Raw genomic sequence first — 20,217 nt, forward strand, 5'->3', positions numbered from 1 at the left:
ATAATAACAATGCATTCAAGACTTATCAGCAGTAACTAATAAGCTAAGCATAAATAAAGAAAAGTCGTTTAAAGTTTATATTAGTCTATTATTATTATAACCGCCAAACTCTGGACACAACCAAAAGTAGCTAATCCAGGATTCCGTTGACACAGCAAAAATGCCATAAAAATTCGTCGTCAAAGCGTGCACTCTAATTTAGCCGACGCATATTCTGTTGAGAGACGCAGACGTTTTGAACATTTCAGAGGCAATGTGTGCGGAACGACTTCTAACAAGCCAAGCACGCGCCGTGTGGCCGGCAAATGTTGCGGAGAATGTAAATATAACGGACTGGATAAAGTTAACTTGCTGTTTCAATTTGCCCACTTAGATGATGCGTTCGCTAAATTATTGCATTGCACCAATTCGTTCGTTCGTTCGTTCGTTTCAGCCAAATGACGTCCACTGCTGGACAAAGGCCTCCCCCAAGGTTTTCCATAATGAACGGTCCTGCTCCAATTATTGAGATACAATTATTAGAGGAGATGTGAGTCTACTTAGTTTTTTATGAACTGTGTGTCATCACCAGAAAATCCAGAAATGGATTTAAAATGAAATAAAATGAAAAAGGTTTATGAAGATACATCGACTTCCACCTACGAAGAATCGATTCTGTAAAAAGCACCACAAGTTTAAAATATCACAGTAAAATAAAAACAGCTAAGATGCTCATCCAACTACCTACTGTATCTTCTACAATTCAAGTAGATACACAATCTATTTGCTTAATTGTATAGATAAATCATTTACCTTCCCTAAGGAGTAACTACTCGTATTTAGTTATATTTCCGTCCCCAATCCCAGTTACCTGTTTTCCGGGGGTTCCCCAAGTTCATTACAGTTTCGAGCGCTCCCTTGACAGTCCGCTCGAGATAATTATTTGTAGTAATTTATGACGTCACTAACAATTAACAAAGGGATGAAACTACAATGTTAAAACGTCAAAATACGCATGTGATTTTTTTAGTTGTTGCTTGTGGGCTTTCATAACGCACCTGAAATATTTTCAGAGATAAATCTTTTTATAATCGGTTTTTTAAACCTTGTCGTGATCAACGACGAAACATCAGTTTGTCACTTTATTAATCTCAGTCGTGTCCAGCTAAAATTCAATGGAAATTCTGTTGACAGGGATGTCGCTATACGGGATTGGTAAATTCGGTTAGGCGGGCAACACTCCCGCTATGAAAGAGCCACTCCACAATTACCCACGTAGCGCGCTACTAGCGTCACTGCAATGCGCTGCACTAAAATGGCGAGCAAACGAAAGAGTTGTGATTCTATTTTTGAAAGATAACTTTAAAGTTTTATCTTTAGTCCTAGAATAAATGTCTACTATCCACAAATCGTGTCCTAGTTGTGGAATAAAGACGTAAAACCCTGTAAGCCGTCCACTTCACTATTGGTCACGTAGGTACTTAGTGCACAGCATTCCCTTAACAACGTAAAAGCAAGCAGATAAATGACAAATTGTTCACTTACTTATTGCACCTTTTCTAAAATGGTAGCAGTAAACAGAACATTTTTGTCATTCCAGAGGTGGTTAATCTTTTAGAGTTCATTTAAAAAACAAATTCAGTACAAATAACATTTAGGAATGTCCTTCGGTTCACCAAGGTCAATTCAAGCAATCGTAGCTTTTAAAGTACCGCTCTAGTACAAAGTTAGAGTAGGCGCACACCGTTGATTTTTCGTCGGCCGATAGTTTAGTCGGGCAGTCGATCAGTATGGGCATGTATGGGAGTGCGCACACTACGCCGATTCGATTTGGCCGATTCTTCATACAATTTAAAATCGGGCACAACTATCGGCCAACTAAAAATCAACGGTGTGCGCCTACTCTTAAAGTCAAAATTACAGGGCAACTGTTTCGATTGATTTGTACTATTAATAAATGGTATTATAAATATTGAGCTAAAATACCTTTGAACTTGAATATTATGGCTTCATAATCAAATACCTATTTATATCCTCATTAGTGGAGGTATCCGTATATTATTTATTTAGACATTAAATTAAATTCGCATTATTGTTTATTGTGCAAATAATGAATACCACATTCCTGTAACTAATTGCATGACGTGTGTTGGTTTTTGCGAAACAATTAATTATGTTATTGTTCCGATAAAATGTTTCAAATGCTTTTAATTGAATGATTTCCAAATTCCGAATTATTCATATGGAAATTACGTCGAAAATTAAGCAAATAAACACTCGGTACCATTTTTTCATTCATTGCTGTATAACAGCTAATTTACAATTTTCATGGAAATAGATGATAGTTCTTCAAGCTTTAGCTTATTCACACTAGTATTATAGGCACATAGCTTATTGAACTGTAAGTATTACGATCCTTACATAGTGCAACTTTAAGTTTAAACTTAAAATTCTCTTAAACAGTGGCACCAATATCCCACACTGTATCCTTACCGAAAACTTTTATTGGTTGCAATAAAAGCTATTTTGCAGCGCAATTTTCTAAGTATGTTTTATTTATTTCAGATCGCGTTGTTCAGACTCCTATCGAAGTGAAGTAGTCTCTAGAGCGTTAGCGTAACCTGAAAGGTTACTCCGAAAAACGTTATCCAAAGTTTCGTTATTGTCATCCCTCTCACGCTAAGCGAGATGCCAGTATAAGTGACGGTGAGAGAGATACCCGAATATACGTAATAGCGTTTTGGAATAGCCCCGCTGCAACGCAGGCCATAACACCGGTAATGCACGGAATTGCATTTGCACCCGCTTTGGTGTTATTGGCATTCAATTCGGCTTATGTGGTGTATGCAAAGACTATGTAAGTATACAGGCTGTGCTGAACTGGGTTATTGCTAAGTAGTTGATTAATATCGATAGCTGATTTATGTGAAGTACCTACGGAGTGAATTGTGAGCTATTGAGACTTATTCTGTTTCGGCAGAGTAGATAGAACCAATTACACTTTTCCAGTCGCTAGTCCCTTAGATGTCCTCTTTACAACTTGAAGGACAAATGCGAACATCAGGCTACCTTAATCCGTTTGGCTAGCGTGATGAATGTAGGAAACAAATCCTGCTATATGAGAGTCTTGCTACTGCAGTGGAGATATGACCTGATGAAGAAAAAAATGATAAGCTAGCAAAAGAGACGTTACGTGCCGCAAGGCTTGCGAAGGCTGTAATGGACACATTTACACTAATATCGTTTAATGAGACCGATTTGGCATCAGACAAAGTGGTTCAGATAAATTTATTCAACAAGTAATTGAATTAATTCAAGCATAACAATTCAACGCCTTTTAAAGACATCCTTCAAAAACAAACACCATTGTATTGGAATAAAACACAGGTCCCAACTTGAGAAATCGCTCGAATCAATTACATTAAAAATATCTCGCTTTATTCAGAAATACGAGTACGAATAAAACTTTTGTACAATCTATTTTACATTCCTCGATGGTGTGAAAGCTATGTATTTTCTTTTGATCGGTAGCATTGTATCAAAAATACAACACCGCGATGAAAAATTCTGTGCTTTACTGTATTTACATAAAGCTTCTTTTCAAACAGCCATTGCTTTTCGTTAAGGAAACTGATTCTGGTACCTTTGGGATTTGAACTATGAATCTGTAGCACAAATAAAAACAGAAAGTCCGTCAGAAGCCTGTGAAGTAAAAACGGAAGGCGAAGCTAAGGCTTCTCACGTAGTTGTAATAAATGCCATTTTGCAACAAACATTTGAATGATGTGCTGTCGACTATACTAAATATAGGACACTAGCTTTTGCCCGCGGCTTCACCCGCGTGAAATTTAGTTTGTCACAGGTCCTCATAAATTATAGCTGATATGTTATACTGGGTTATAAACAATAATAATGTAAAGTTTCATCAAAATCCGTTTAGTAGTTTTTGCGTGAAAGAGTAACAAACATCGGTGACAAACTAAATTTCAGGCGGATGAAGCCGCGGGCAAAAGCTAGTTATAAATAAAGGCCTAGTGAGCATTATTAAAATACTTTATCTACCTACTTCAAGTGGAGTCAGCGTAAATCCGGCATTTAACTTTAGTAAAAAGGAGTTGAAGATACTTCTGCAGTGTTAATTAATAAACTAATGAGGGTGATAATTATTCTTACTGCACCTTCTTTTACTGTGGCCTCTCCTTGAAGGCGTCAAGAATTTACTGTTATTTCGCGTTGAATCAAAATGTTCCATCGAATATTTATAGTGGAGATGGCGTGTGATAATTCTTCCCTGTTGACTTTATGGGGTTTGCTCATGCAACTATGGTATTTGCGGCGAACATGAATAAATTGAATACCAGATTTGGAATGACTCTATTTTGTTTTAATCCTCGCTATACAACTATACTGGTTAGAAACATACCCATAATATCTTTTCAAATATGAATATTATTCTTTAGTAACAGGGTATCGTCATATCATCTGCAGCTCACGTCAGTCCATTGCTGGAGATACACTTTCATACATTTTCGGCTTATTTGTTCTTACCGCTAGCAGTCACCTTATCTATATCTTAGCTCTATCTTCACCCTTAACTCACGATTGAAGTTTTTTCTAGGGATGTTATGGATATGTAGTTTCGGTTATGGATACGGTTACGGATATAGGAATAATTTTGTACCAGTTTCGGTTACGGTTACGGATATTTTTTTATTTTGGATATCCGAAAGTTTTGGTTACGGTTACGCTTTAGAATGCATTTGCAATAGTTGTCCAACACGGTTCATTCATGGCCGCACACTTTACATCGAATAAAAAGTAATAAAAAAATATAAATTGATACTAGATGGCATTATAAAGGTAAATCAGGCTGTTGTGACTTTATATGTATTATAATGCTATACAAAAAACTATTTAAACTGTCTACATCCGAAACTATCCGAAACTTTTGAATCAGTTACGGTTACGGTTTCGGATATTTTTTTATTTCGAATATCCGAAAGTTTCGGTTACGGTTACGGATATCCATAACATCCCTGGTTTTTTCCGACCAGTCTTTTACACCCTGTATACAATAATAGGTTACAGTCACCAGCACATAAAACTGCACATTTTTATTGCAAAATAACACCTATAACAACTAAATAGATTCCACAGTGTTTATCTTGATGGCATTTACCCTGTGTTACACTCTATCTGACTTTCCTTCGGTGATCAAACACAAAAGCAAGCATTGATGTAGTGATGTAACACAAAAAGCCGCAAGCAGTGAGGTGACGTGACATTAAATATTACCGAAACGGTACCTCTTAACCAAACCCATTCAGGGCAAAGAAAGCAGGCATATATCTAACTTTTTGTATAACAATACATATTATGTGGGGTCAGACACAAGGGCGAGCCGTATGGTAGCTTGTGTAATCAAACGCCTTTGTCGGTAAAAAGGATTTTAAATATTTAATACCTTAATTTTGGAAGAAAGAATAGATTTTCTATTGAGAGGTTTTGGTGCCTTTGTAAATGTCTGTAAATTATTAATTTTACTGCCTAGGGCTAGGGTTCTCTACAAGCTTACCAAATACAAAACCTTTGTGTATTATAAAATACAGTAGGCACTCAGATAATATAAGTGGCTTACCTTAGGTGTTATCTGTTCATGCAATAACTAAAAATTTATTTCAAGTTTTTTTCTTTATAACTATACAGGGTGTTTTTTACCTAACACCCTGTAGAGCTATATCGCCTAAAAACCGAGTAATAAAAGTGAGGCACTTCAAACTAAGCCACTAAATTCTGTCAGTCGACCAAGTCAAATACCAGCGAAAACGTTTTAAGATATAATTATTGGATAACATACTCGTATTAGAATTTTTGCCTTACTTTATTCGAAGCGTTTATATGAAAACTATTCATCTAAGACTCTAAGGCTGGGTTGCACCACCTTTTTTTTATTTATTTAGTGGCAACCAAACCTCTCTGGGAGGTTTATTTCTGCCAATGTCGAGTGAAAAATTACAATAATGTTATCAATAGAACGTGGGTGTTTCAGTTCTATTGATTTTTCATGGATTCCGTGGAGTTACTTTGACTGTAACAAACGTCAGCCTTAGGCTGAGTTGCACCACCTAACTTTGACCGTAACTATGACGATAACCGGTGTTTTTTGTATGGAGTTTGACAGATTTTTGACTTTTGTCAAAGTTAAAGTAAGATGGTGCAACCAAGCCTAAGAGTGTAACATAATTAACACATATTTATCACCAGTTTGTAATTAAAGATACTTTTTATCGCTATCTAGTCTTCACACGAGTACGCTACACGTAATTTGGCTCTACTTGATACCCGTCCCTGTGGCGCAGAGGATAGCGCGTTGGACTTCTAATCCAAAGGTCGTGGGTTCGATCCCCACCAGCTGGGATGCTATCATTGAACATTATGCCTTTGTATCATTTAAAAGCAATTTTGCTATTGGTACTTTCAGAATAATATGCAGTATTTGCATTTTGTTACAGTTTTGCTTTTAGTGTTGTAATTATTTTGACAAGTCAAACAAAAAGAACGCTACATTTTTATTTCAGCTTTATACAATCGTAATTTATAAGTTTTCCTTACCAAAGCTTCTAAAATTGATTGATTTCTGGAATAATAATAAAAGCATTTAAAGTGCTTTGACTTTTGGCAACTTTAGTAGCGCGTCTGTTATGCGATAAAATAATTTATGCATATTTTTATTGCCTTCGTTTTATTTCGAATAAAGTATGAAATTGCTTGCATTAAATTTAAAGCGCAGTGAAACGTTAACGACAATAATTAAGCTGTATAAAGAAATGCGATATCGAAAGGTGTGATTAATTTGCAACGTCATTGTACACGCTTTTGTTTTAAAGTAAAGTACCTTTTATGTATGAAATGTTAACTTACAAAAGAAGGAACATTATTAAAACAGTTCATTAATTTGAATTTTTTTAAATGTGCGTTCGCAACGTTTTAGGTCCTAGATACTTTTTCCTTTTCTAACTAATGTCGATATCGCTATGATGAAAAGGGACATAACAGTGTTATAGGTAGCTAAAATGTTTCTTTAAAAATCAGCTTTAGTTTTTATTTTAAAAGTCTTACATGATATTTGAACTAAACACTGCAGTAGATATTATTTTGCATCGAATTGTATAATCTTATGTGCTTTCGACTGTACTTTAACATCAAAAAGGTAGAAGTAAATGACAAAAGTTAGAGATTCAGACGAGTTATTAAAATACTTTCAGGACATTCTTCCTCCCTCACTCTTATGCATGCCTCTCACTCGCACATTCAGCTATTGTTTGGACTGCACGTGCTTGCGAGCGTTGCCATGGCAACCGCCGGCTGCTTCCGCCTCTGCGTTTATCTCGATTATTTTAAAACCATGTTTTTGAGTACAGTCGGGCGAAAAAGTATGAGTATGATTGAAATATTCTATTATAAAATCTTAGCCTGAGTTTCACCATCTTACTTTGACTTTCAAACGTCAAAAGTGTGTCAAAATCCATACAAAAAACACCGGTTGTTGTTTTGTAGTTACGGTCAAAGTAATATGGTGCAACATAAACATAAAAATGTAACTATTAAGGATGAGTTACTCATCCTTAATAGTTACATTTTTATGACAAATCCACTGTGAAATTGAATTTTGCATCTACCCTCTGTTTTAGCCTTCTCAAATTCTTTGTTCTTTAACCTTAAGAAAAATTCTTAATCTACATTTCATAAAGTCATTAAGTCAATAAATGTCTAAAAGATCGCTCCGACGTTGATTTTTATCGACGTTTTCTTCAATCTTATTATGCCATCGGTCTATCACTTGGGTACTCCAAGAAAAATGTGCCAAAGCGGTCAATAACCTTTCTTCCCTTGTGACAAATGTGAAATTGAGATCTCTTTTCTTCTTTTGGCAATTCGATTCAGCTTGACACGATTGCCTTATTTTCTTCTATAGAGAAATAATTTTAATTGTAAAAGTACCTTAGATATTAAGTAGGTATATTTAGTTTTTAATAGTCTTTGTCCGCTATGTAGACAATTGGACATAATTTACTATTTAAACGTACCTACTTACTAACGTACCTATTTTTTCACTATCAGACATAACTAAAAGTATAAATGTTTCACCAAACAGTACCTACAAGGCTTGCGACTTGCATACAAAGAACATTCACACAATAGCGTGCCAGGTTTATACAGGGTGTTGTTTTCAAATGTGGTTAAGATAAGTCAAGAAAAATATGGCTTTAAATATGAAAGGGCTATGCCCATTAAATACCCAGAATGGACAGAAACCATAAATCTATTAAAAAAAAATGAATACTGATAGTATGTAAATAGAGAATTACTCTTTAGTATCTTAGTAAGAATCCATTGAGAAAAACTAGTTTTCTGTACCTAATCTCTCCCTAATTCAATTTTTCTAGCTGCTAAGTTACAATTGTCCTCCCGTTACTTTGGTAACTATGAATTAATTACTCACTTTTTAACGGTAACTTTCATGGTGACAAAACCTACAATTCCAATGAGCTGATGCCATTTTGGTGCATGTACCTTACTGTTTGGTTTTATTATAACTATTTGTCATTTTATTTTGTACTTGCATCGAATAAATACTTTTTCTTTCTTTCTTTCAATTCCCTATAACCTATTCTTTCGTAATTCCATTTTTGTACGTGCAGAAACTGCCACTTTTAGCGCGATATATTTCATTATAACGCCACAATAGCGTTGTTACTTGTCCCTCTATTTCGCGTCTGGGCTATTCTTAGGAATATTTACTGTTATTGTGCAAGAGAGATCAATGGCAGGTGTAGCCCTCCGTTACCATGGCAACGGGACTCAGGTCGCTTATTTGACTGAAACAGAAGCAGTGGGTTCTGAAAACAAAGATGACGTCCCTTTTACTCGACTTAAGATCTTGGCATGAGTGAGGGCGACATTGCTTTGAGTACCTGCATTTATTTCAGTCACATTGAGCTTATAAAAATATTTACTTTTTACCTAAACTGTCCATCTGTTTTAGACATAGCGCCTTCTTTCAATATTGACAAAACAAACTTTCAGTTAATGGTAATGCATAAAATTGTAGTAGTCACAAATACCACCTATAGTACATATTTAAAAATCTTTTTTAGAAATCTACTTAATTAGTGAGTAACTGCGCCAAAAAGATTGAGGTAATGAGTTAAAATGAGAAATATTTTTATCTTTAGTGTGTTTTATACGTAAGTAAATCGTGAAAATCCACGGTCATGATACTTACATACTTACTTATTAAAAATGTACATGGATTTCCAGCGAACATTTTTACAATTTTTAAATACGCGATAATCTGAGTGTTAACTCGGAGAACAAAAAGTACCACATCCCGCGTATTGTAAGCGCTGTAAATAATTTTACGTCATAAAAACATTGGCCAAATATTTCGGGGAACCATCAAAAATTAAATGGCTGGCTTAAATTCCGCGTATCACAGCTCAGCGGTGTAGTAGGTAAATAAGTAACGCCAGCTCGCGTAGATTTATACCAGTTTGGAAAGCCTATAAAAGCTTTGGTAGAGGTATACATAATATCTGTATCTGTTCGTGTGTCACTCTGGGACGCACAGGGTGACACACGAACCAATCACAGAGCTGTATTCAACGCTGTGCGTTCTATTTGCTGCTTCACTTAAGCAAGCATCGTTTGTGAATACGGGCGTTTGAATCACATTCATCACCATATTTTCAGTTGTAGAACGTCCAATGTGTTGGCTAATTGGACTTCTTCCCGTGATCTCTTTAAACAAAATCTTGAATAACTTGATTTAATTCTTTTTCATAATTTCAATATTTGTAACGAAGAAAAAGCATACTGAAGATTGAAAGTTACAGGATTGTACACTATTATCGAGACAAGATACCCGTGTTTCCAAGTTAAATTATTGGATTCAAACAAATTCACATTAATAAAAGAAATCTGCCTCGTCACAAATTATCGTCCGTGTCAAGACTGTTAAGACATAAAAAATAAAATACATAAAATAATTTTATTTCCTTTACAAGGTTTCTTTAGTTAATAAGTAGATTGGAGCCTCCATTTAAGCAAAAAATGCCTGTGTTTGGAGGGTCCGCTCTTCAATAGATGTATACAATTATTAAACCTTATAATTAATTACATAGTTCTGTTCAATATTAAGTGTTATTGTGCAAGAGAATGTGAATGTGTGTGTGTGTATGTGTATGTGTGTGTGTGTGTGTGTGTGTGTGTGTGTGTGTGTGTGTGTGTGTGTGTGTGTGTGTGTGTGTGTGTGTGTGTGTGTGTGTGTGTGTTTATCTGCGTCGATTAAACATAGATATAAAGAAACAATACTATTTTACAAATCATGAGATTCGATCCAGCAAATGTTCGATTTCTTCATATGACTTATTTTGTATCCAAATATATAAAAGTTTCTTACACTCATGATGAGTTTTGCTATATATAGATAACTTTTTATTTATACTATTGTAGATGTAGGTGGAACGTGATTCAATTTGTCTACTGGCAAATGTAGTTTTAGTGATGACTGGTTTGGCAACCATGCATGTGCGTCTTTTTTCTCGTATACGAGGGTCGTAATATATGGATTTGTGTGTTTTGAGGGTAATATAGACTATATATAATTTCCTTACCGAGAGCAACCCACTGGTGTTATATAACATATCGGTGGGGAAGCGTCTCTTCCTAAAGTACATGACTTTAATAAGAGTACGCTGCGCCCTCTCAAGGTTAATAAATTGGGTTTTTGCGGCACCACCCCATACAGGAATGCAGTAGGTTAAAACGGACTGTGCAAGAGCTGTGTATATTCGGTTGAGAAGACAATTAGGCGAGTTCTTTTCACTATTACCTGGCATCACATGTCTGAGGGTTTTAAAGATCCATATCTACTAGTTTCCTAGTTCTAGAGATGATGTGTTCGATATGTGAGTACCATGATAGTCTTTGGTCCATAATTACACCCAAATATTTTGCTTCAGCCACTTTTTCAATAAACGGACAGTTACATTTGCTTCCATTAGGGTCTACAATACACTCATGGATTCTTAAGCTAAAATCAGGCTGAGGCTGGGTATTGCTGTAGATGCTATAACAGATATATTTAGTTTTAGATGTGTTTAGCGTAAGGAGGTTCTGTTTCAGCCACCGAGCCACACGAGCCAATCCAGCCTCAGCACTGTTTTTTACTGCTTCCCAAGATTCACCAGCAAAGACTACTGCAGTGTCATCAGCGTACGACAGGACTTTGGCATTAGTTAATTTCATGCTACATAGGTCGTTTATATAGATGAGAAAAAGAGTTGGTCCTAGAACGCTGCCCTGTGGCACGCCACACGTCACCTCCGCACCTCCACTAGTGTAACCAGGCAGTTTTACTTTTTGTTTCCTATCTGACAAGTTTCCTATCTAACTTTCACAAAGGGCGAGTGCAGTTCCCCTTATTCCCACGCATTCCAACTTGTGTACAAGGATGAGGATAGACACTGTATCAAAGGCCTTTTTCAGATCGAGGAAAACAGACAGACATTTTTTCTTTTGATCAAGTTGGCTAGTTACAAAGGAGCTTAATTCAGTAATTGCATCTTCTGTCGATCTTCCACGTCTAAAACCATATTGTGTAGCTGATAATATGTCATATTTATTTAAATAATTCAGTAGCCTATTATTTAGTAATTTTTCTAAGATCTTCGAAATTGCCGGTAGAACCGAAATTGGCCTATAATTGCTTATATCATCTACATCCCCCCCCTTGTACACAGGCACTATAATCGATTGTTTTAATGGTGTGGGAAATACCCCCGCGTCAAAACAGATATTAACTAGGTGAGTGATGATAGGAGCCAAGTCATCAATCGCCAGCTACAGAAACTCACTGGGAATATTGTCCCAACCTGGGGTGCTATTCGATTTTCATTCGACATCAAATCACACTAATATTATAAAGGCGAAATTTTGTGAGCGTGTATGTTTGTTACTTCTTCACGTCTAAACAGCTGCAGCGATTTCAATAAAATTTGGTATGGAGTTAGCTGACACCCTGGATTAATACATAGGCTACGTTTTACCGCGGGTAACACCGCGGGGCACAGCTAGTCTTAAACAATCTAAGACTATAATGGAACGAGCTCTATAATAACATTTTCCTCGAAACCCAAGAAAAGCCAAAGTCCAAAGGCTAGCTTTGAATAAAAGACCCCTTTAGGGTTCAGTAAACTAACTCCCTATTTGCAAATAGGAGAATAATTATAGATATTGAGCCCTTTTCCACATGACCAGGCCCTGTGCCCGGTCCCTCCGAAAGTAAATCTGAATGATATTTACCCATGTATGATTGTACGACCGATTTAACATAAAGTCTAGATTTACTTTTGTCTATTTTTGGATTTGGATAGCAATGTTTATTAAATTATGTTTGTCTGAATAATTTTATGTTTCATCATATTTATATTGTCCTCAGATAATCTCAAGATTCAAACAACTCTTTGATAATATTATTTTAAGCCTTCTTCACATGTTATACGTACAAGTAGGCTACATACACTTGTAGTAATAATATTTGAAGATCGTTAATGTATTAAGGATTTTATTACGATAGAGTCATTTGTTAGAGAATTTGTAATTAAAAAACCCCTGCATGCTTCACAAGAATAACTGAAGTAAACTTAAAGGGGCAGAAAGTTTTGCAACCAATTTTGAATTCCATTATGACAATGACACTGAATTCACCGTGTCAATGACACTTGCTCTGCGTTAACGTAACAACAACCCAACATAAACATTTCGAACACACAACTCAAGGGATTATGAAAACTTCCCTAATAGTCAGTCAATTTATTGACAATGGAGCGATCATTACCCAGCCTCGGATTATTCAAAGTCAGAGGCAAGTAACATTGAAGTTTCTGTATTCATAGGCTTGGGTTATATACCTTTGAGCAACCCTTTAGAACGACGACGATCTGTATAGGGTTGTCACCATTTGTGTGTATCTTTTGTCGTGTGGATTGTAAAAACAACTGCCGGCCTGGGAGGCGCGGCACGATAATCTTGTCGTCGATTTTAGATGAACTAATGTATGATTATTGTCTAAAATATATCTAGGCTAGCTTTCTACTTAGCAACCTTGTTGTCAAATGAGTCATAACAGGCGTCTGAAATGGCTCAATTGAAAGGACAGGTTCTTATTTCTTTTTGACAACTAAAGAGAATCAAATGTGCAACACAATTATTAACTGTGCTGCTAACAATTAATCTCAAGATCTTTGGATCATACGAACATCATCAAAAAATCTATATAATCTAATATTTTAACCTCTAGTGACCAAAGCACCAAATGAAAATTCCTTAATAGAACACCGCCTGGTTATCTTACAGTCCAGTGCAGTTGAATTTACTCGAACGGCCCTAAGTCCGGCTTTATCCCGCGCCTCCCAGCCCTATCTTCTTCGGCCAGTGTTCCCGTATCCCGTCCCTTTTCCAAGTGAATACCTAAATGCATGAGCCTAAGGCGTTTACGCACCATTCGCACAAAACGAACGAAACAATAAAGGCTTTAACCCTTTGACTCCTTTACACATTTTTTTTTCAAACATCAAAAATTTCAATTCAATTTACGTGCCCGCTCAACCAATGACTTAATTAGATCGATTCTTGATCCTTTGCCCCTTTAAAACCGGAATGAAAAGGAATTGAATGTTTCAAAATTACGAGTATTGATATACAAAAGAAACCATATTGTTTTCAAGGATAAATTATACACGTTTTGTATGATTGGCGTCACTGTTGCCAAAAGAAGCCGAATTGTGAAAGAACAGTAGGATTTTTTTAAATAAATCAAATGAAATAATAATAATTATTAGAAAGAGTGATTCTGCATACTGTGTAAGAGTATAATTTTCTAATTTGTGTCTAGTGAAAGAAATCCAAAAATATAGCTTTCGTAGTAGTATTACCCTAGACTGTAAATTACAATGGGGCCCCCATATTGCTGCCTTGGCGGGAAGACTTAGTTCAGCTGCCTTTGCGGTGAGAAAGATCAGAAACTTGACTGATGTTGAAACAGCAAGGCTTGTATTCGATTCGATACAAGGTTCGAGACTATAGTGATATTGATGTAATCATAAAAAATAATCATCAATCATAAATCAATCATATTTTTTTGATGTACTTAAATTTGGCTATTCTTACCGTTAGATAATTCCTGGCAATAAGTGGTGACTGAGTTTGTTCCGGCGTTTCTTCTCAGCACTTGCCATATGTTTGTCTCGAAGCGCTGGTAGGGCCCAAAAGATAAGGAGACATGTAAAGTGCCCCATAAGGGCTACCTTTTCTTTTTTTTTATATTTAAATTTTGACGTTCATAAGTGCCACTTGTGGTCTAAACTGAATAAATATTTTTGATTTTGATTTTGAGAGTTTTTTCCATGGACTCCACGTTTTTATTTTATTTATATCATTGGCAGGCTACTTGGTATGTATCTGTTTGTGCATCTAATACTTTCGTTTATAATTTCCTCTACACTGTGAGAACGTCCTCACCGTAACAGCTATGCTCGTTGACCGCGCCTTACAACGTAGCGTTCCAATTCGCGCGATAGTTGAGAATTCTATGCAAACTTGCGTTCCGTTTTTCGCTGAGCATGTAACATTTTCTCAACTCGCTCTCTGATTATTTGAAAAGGGAGTCAGTAAAGCGTTTTGCAAGTCGAAAATTTTCTCCAACAAGTTTTTATTGAAAGTTGTTAAGGAGCAATACTTTGAAACAAACGCTGAAGATAAATATCCAGTCAAAGGTTTATGACGATCAGCAAAACGGAAGCGGTAATCTCAATAATGGATCTCGGAGTTAACGAAAACCGTTTCAAGTTAAAATATTTGCGTCGGCGTTTTATTTCGGCACCGTTTTAAATCTTTTCCTGTTAGGCCCTAAGCTGGGAGGGCGAAAAGGTAAAATAAGTGTTTCGTGCAGGGGAAAAAATGTATTCGGTTCGCAGCTCCATCTCATGGGAGGCAGAATGAATACGTGCCCGAAAACGGCGGGAGAACAAATGCAGAAGTTTCGGATTCACTGAATAATTAAACATCAGGGTTCAGGCGTTCTCCATCGTTTCACCTTACGTTTGCCGACCCACGGCTTACGCTTCCAATCAAAAGTTTACGCCTTTGTGTCAAAATATTCTCTTACGTTTGCTGCCACTTAATTCAATCTGCGGGGATTCTTTGAATCGACAAATTCAATTTTAGAATGAATATTTATAACCTGTACCTACGTCGCTGAGTATTTCCAAATCCGGGCCCTAATTAATATGCAGGGACCGCAACCGTATAAGTTGGCGTGTAAAATAATACACTTTACGAGTACAATAAGGAATGGAAACGACCAAATGTGAGTCGTTCGTTCTGGAAAGTTCTTTACTGTGTACGGTAAAACAAAGTAATATCTTTACTTAGCTCAGAAGTGCCACATAAAAGATATCATCACAAGTGACGAGTATAACAAAATTATTCACATGTCTTCACGTATCTGCAGTGCAGATAGAACATTCTGATTCTTAAAGTTGGGCAATCTTCATACATTATGATAAAGTCGTACGTTGCATTTGGATGGACTACCGATGTGCCAATGCACGAGAAACTAAGCTCTTGTGCCAAGAACATAAAGTTTTAGTCAGAACGCTTATTCACCGACTAAGTGTTAAATAAAGTTACATACATTCGCTAAAGCCACTTCGCATAGTTTTCTTTAAACTTCTCGTGTTTTTAAAATTTTCACAGCCGCAATGCTTTTAAAAGAGTTTCTTTATTTTCTGAGTTTTGATAATTAGCTAACACTGTGTCTATTAAATAAAAATGTTAAGCAATACTTCTGTAAAGTTACGATCAGAAAACAAGTCAATAGGTAGGTAATTTGTAATCGATGAAGCAAAAACGAGAGACTTCACCTTCCTTCGGCGAAATCTCTAAATCCTTTGAATATTGTCAACCGTACCTTACTCGAAGGATATACGTCCTACTTATTTTTTCAGCCCGCCTTATCATTTAGGGTCGGCCCTCACTGGCGTGGAAGTGATTCGGGCATTGAGCGGGTTAGTAACAGCAAGTGGAGACCCAGCCTTAGGACTTAAGAAAGGCTTGGAATGATTTATTTGTCTTTGTCTTCTATAAAATATTTAAAAAAAACAACTTCACGTAACAAAAGAAGTACAATTTAGTAATATAAGAAATACTTGTGATTTGCACAAAATACATTAACACTCACCTAAACTCAATACCTAGTGTTACATTTTGGTCTTACAAAAAAAATACACCTTTCCTCCCTTTTTTAAAGTCGGTTAAGAAAAAGATAATACATTTTAAGTACCTACTAAAACTCATTAAAACTCATTAAAACTCATTTATTTCTGTAAATAGGCTTAAAAAAAGCACTTTTACACGTCCCAGTATTAACCCTACCACTGCTTCAGGACAATAAATGGGCCAGTGCTGAGAAGAAGCAGCGCAAGAAACTCAGTCACTATTGTCAGCCTCTTTTTCAAAGGTTTACATGCTTTAAAATGTACAAAGTTATAAATATTTATGCGAGCTAGGCAGTAACGTATCCCAAACATTTTTATCTTTTAAATAATCATCGACTTTATAGTAGCCCTTTTTCATTAAGGTACTTTTAATATGTGCTTTGAATTTATGAATGGGTAGTTCTACAACAGTTTGTGGTAATTTATTAAAGAATTTAATACATTTTCCCATAAATGAATTACCAATCTTATGCAATCTGAAATTTGGAACGGCAAGTTTATTTTTGTTTCTTGTATTAAAGTTATGCAAATCGCTCTTTTTCGTGAATTGCTCTATATTTTTGCTCTACTTAGCTTCTGTTCTTCTGCAATTTGAAACCTAACAGACGTCCGAGCTGTTCTTGTTATATCCAGTTCCCATTTAAAATTTTAAGAATAGCCATTTAACTTTTGCAATGAGAATGAGTATAACAGTGTAAAATAAAAGAACAAAATAAGTAATTACATTCTTTTTTCTGAACAAAAACTCTGTTCTTAATTTGATATCCTATAGCTGATATAGGTACTCTTATTTTGAAGTGAAAAACAATTTTGTTTTTATCCGACTACGGCAAGGCAAAAGGAGGATTATGATATTAGAATGGGTTTCAAAATAATGAAGGCTCAATATAACTTTATTTCGCTAAGTTGAAATGGGAAAAAGGCTTCATCGACATAAAATAATTTGCTTAAAATAATCTTCATTATGTTATAAACAAGGTCGTATAAATGATTAATTGGAAAGTATGCAAATTGGATGTTTTTCATTACGGCTCTAGAAGCTGATAATTACTTGATATACATTGCGCTGGAGTTAAATCAATGATTGCCTCCACTCTACATCATTTATTTATTTCGTGAATGTCACATTATCTTTCATATTTATTGGTTTAATCGTTTATTTGGGCTGAAAGATTTAACTCTCTTATTTTTATACGATCGTGCTGAATCTTTTAATCGGTGTGCCTTTTAATAAAAGTAGTTATCAAATGAACAATGAGATGGCTATCTATCCATTTCATTGTTCATTTAAAAATACTTTATGTCATGTACCAAATTGTATACAAAAAATATAAGAATGCATCATAAAATGTATACTGCTATTGGAAAAATAAAGTCATTGTTCAAAATCTTATGAATAAATTGATTCATCCAAAATTTCTGAATTAACATTAAGTGTTAGTCAAGAGAAGAATAAACTTCGGTGTTGCGAAAGGATTCCGCACGCAGAAAAAGTGCATAGAACCTCTGTAACTATTTGCATTCTGCTCTTATTCTAAATAACTTTACTGGCAGCTTTCGCAGCTTCACCGGACAATAGGTGAGGGCTCTTAGCTTCAAAATGAAGCAGCATTTCACGCCCTACCTTAAACTCTACATTGTCTACATGCATAACCGCGGCTTTAGTCTACCGTATATGCTGCCATCAGGTAATCCTAACTTGAATGCTCGTGAGTTTCACGAGCGTGAAATGGCAATTGTTTCGTTAGCGAGCAACCACAGCTAAATGAGCGCTACCGCACACTCCGTTTCGGAAATAGCTCGCCGGGCCGAATTAAAATCGGCGTATTATTAAAATTTGGCGAACAAACAGCGTCCACAGCACATTCAGCGGAATGATAAATTTAGTGTTTAATGGTCAAATTTGCTGGTAAAGAGAAATGATAAACGGAGTGTAATTAAGCGCATTTCCGCTTCCAGGTTTCATAATTTTTGGGGTGTCGGTTTTGATTTGATTAATGAGTAGGATATTTTGTTAAATCTATTCGTAAAACATTTTTTAAATTAATATGTTTTAAAAGACTGCAATTTGGGACCTTTACATTAAATCAAAATGTAGGTAATTAAAGTATCGAATAAAAATCGAGTTTAATTCTGGTATTGAAAACATTTTACAACTGTCACCGTCGGGTTTTAGTGGGTATGCATAACCCATAGACCGTTCCTATCGGCCAGTGGGTGCGCCTAAAATATCATAACGAAAAAAACATAGAGCAAACAGTATTTCGCCTTAAATTCTTTTTATTTTCTAATCCACATCCTAACAAAACCTTTCTTTGTTCCAGATATTCGACAATCACTATCACTTCCACCACCATTCCGTGGCGAAGCGGTCGACGACGCAAGCGCACGCGCACCACGGGAAATTAGAGGGCGACTCGCGCGTGCGCTGGGCGAAGCAGCAGCGAGCGTTGTCCAGGAAGAAGCGGGATTTTCAGCCGATACCAGATTATACCTCCACAGGTAAGAAAAATAAAAAACTAAACAAAAAAAGATAACTTCCAACTTTCACAGTTTGAGAGCGATTCTCGGCGGCAAACTAGCAGTTCGTACTCTCCAGGAAAAAGCGGGCTTTTGAGCCTATAAAAGACTTTTCCACTGGTACGAATCATCAAAAATAAAAGAACTAGGTACTAAAATTTCACAATTTGGGGTAAATTCGAGGGCTATTCGCGCGTGAGCAGTATATTCGACAACCATGACGTCACGATACGGGACTATTCTGTTACTATTCCTCCATAGGTAATGTAGCTAAGCTTCGAAACAAGGTAGATATATGGTACACAAACGTATTTATTTGCCATTCGACTACTTATTCAAAATAACTCTTACATATCCGTTTGAATCCTGTCACCGAACTGAAAAGCAAGGTAAGTACAGTGACTTATATTGCTTTTCAGTTCTTTGCCTTTTAAAAAGCTGAAAATAGTTTTCCTTTATCAAAGGCACTTGTAAGTCATGCTGGCCCATTTAGGTATCTAATAAGTTTCAAGCATGATCATATGATCTTATGACACAATAGGACAACGACATAGATGTGCACAAGTCCACAAATAATATCTGAATTGAAACGAATTTTTTGGTGTCCCTCACTCATTTGCATTATTGTTTGCCTTCTAATATTTATTCAATTTCTCATTTTCTCTCTAGCTGAAACAAACCCATCGGACGCCCCGGCGGCTGCGCCGGCACCGTCGTCCGCCACCAAACGAGCAGCCGGCTCGAAGCGAGAGCAGCCCAGCCGGGTGAAGGGCCGGCCACGCGCCGCCGACTCCAAGTTCCAACTGAATGACCCCAAGTGGCCTCACATGTGGTACCTCGTAAGTAGATCTTTTTCATCTCGTCTTATTCTTGATAAAGACGTTTCATCCACGAAGACGCGCCCCACCATTCTTCTGCTAATGTTTGAGTGTTATCGGTACACGCTAAATTATCCATGCACACGCACATTACAATAATGACGCTCGGATTGCTCGGATCTAACTCCCCTCGACCAAAAATTGATGGGGGGTGTCATCGTGGATGAAACGATCTACATTATGTTGTATATTGCAAGAATGGCACAAATTTCAATCAACCAAAACTTTTCGATATAATACTTAATAAGGTCAGATAAGACCGAATCCAGGGGGATGACTTTAGTAAAGGTCGTCTTCCTGCAGTAGATATCTGGCTAGAGTGAAGAGAGCATTTTCCGTAGTCCTAAAGGTCTTATAAGTAGACACGTCAAAAAGGAACTGTGTGTGTCATGTGACCAGTCATACGCGATCTGAAGGCCTAATCGGGTCATTCCTTTGAGCTAACTGCCAGAAGCTGCATTTCGACTTTTTTAACAAGTTTTTTCAAACAAATTACGTGA

The 20,217-nt window shown here is 36.3% G+C and overlaps 1 protein-coding gene and 1 non-coding gene across 2 annotated transcripts in view; both read left to right on the forward strand.

Annotated features, from left to right (window-relative positions):
• LOC135079372 (furin-like protease 1) overlaps positions 1 to 20,217 on the forward strand; it is a 272,148-nt gene that overhangs the window by 192,440 nt on the left and 59,491 nt on the right. Inside the window, exons 3-4 of the mRNA XM_063974015.1 lie at positions 18,644 to 18,821; positions 19,509 to 19,678. Of these exons, the coding sequence (XP_063830085.1) occupies positions 18,644 to 18,821; positions 19,509 to 19,678 (348 nt within the window). The remainder of the gene's footprint in view (positions 1 to 18,643; positions 18,822 to 19,508; positions 19,679 to 20,217) is intronic.
• Trnar-ucu (transfer RNA arginine (anticodon UCU)) lies at positions 6,324 to 6,399 on the forward strand. Its single transcript has one exon. It is a non-coding gene; the product is annotated as a tRNA-Arg (tRNA).

The sequence above is a fragment of the Ostrinia nubilalis genome, chromosome 16 (assembly GCF_963855985.1).
Source record: "Ostrinia nubilalis chromosome 16, ilOstNubi1.1, whole genome shotgun sequence".
NCBI classification, from domain to species: Eukaryota; Metazoa; Arthropoda; class Insecta; order Lepidoptera; family Crambidae; genus Ostrinia; species Ostrinia nubilalis.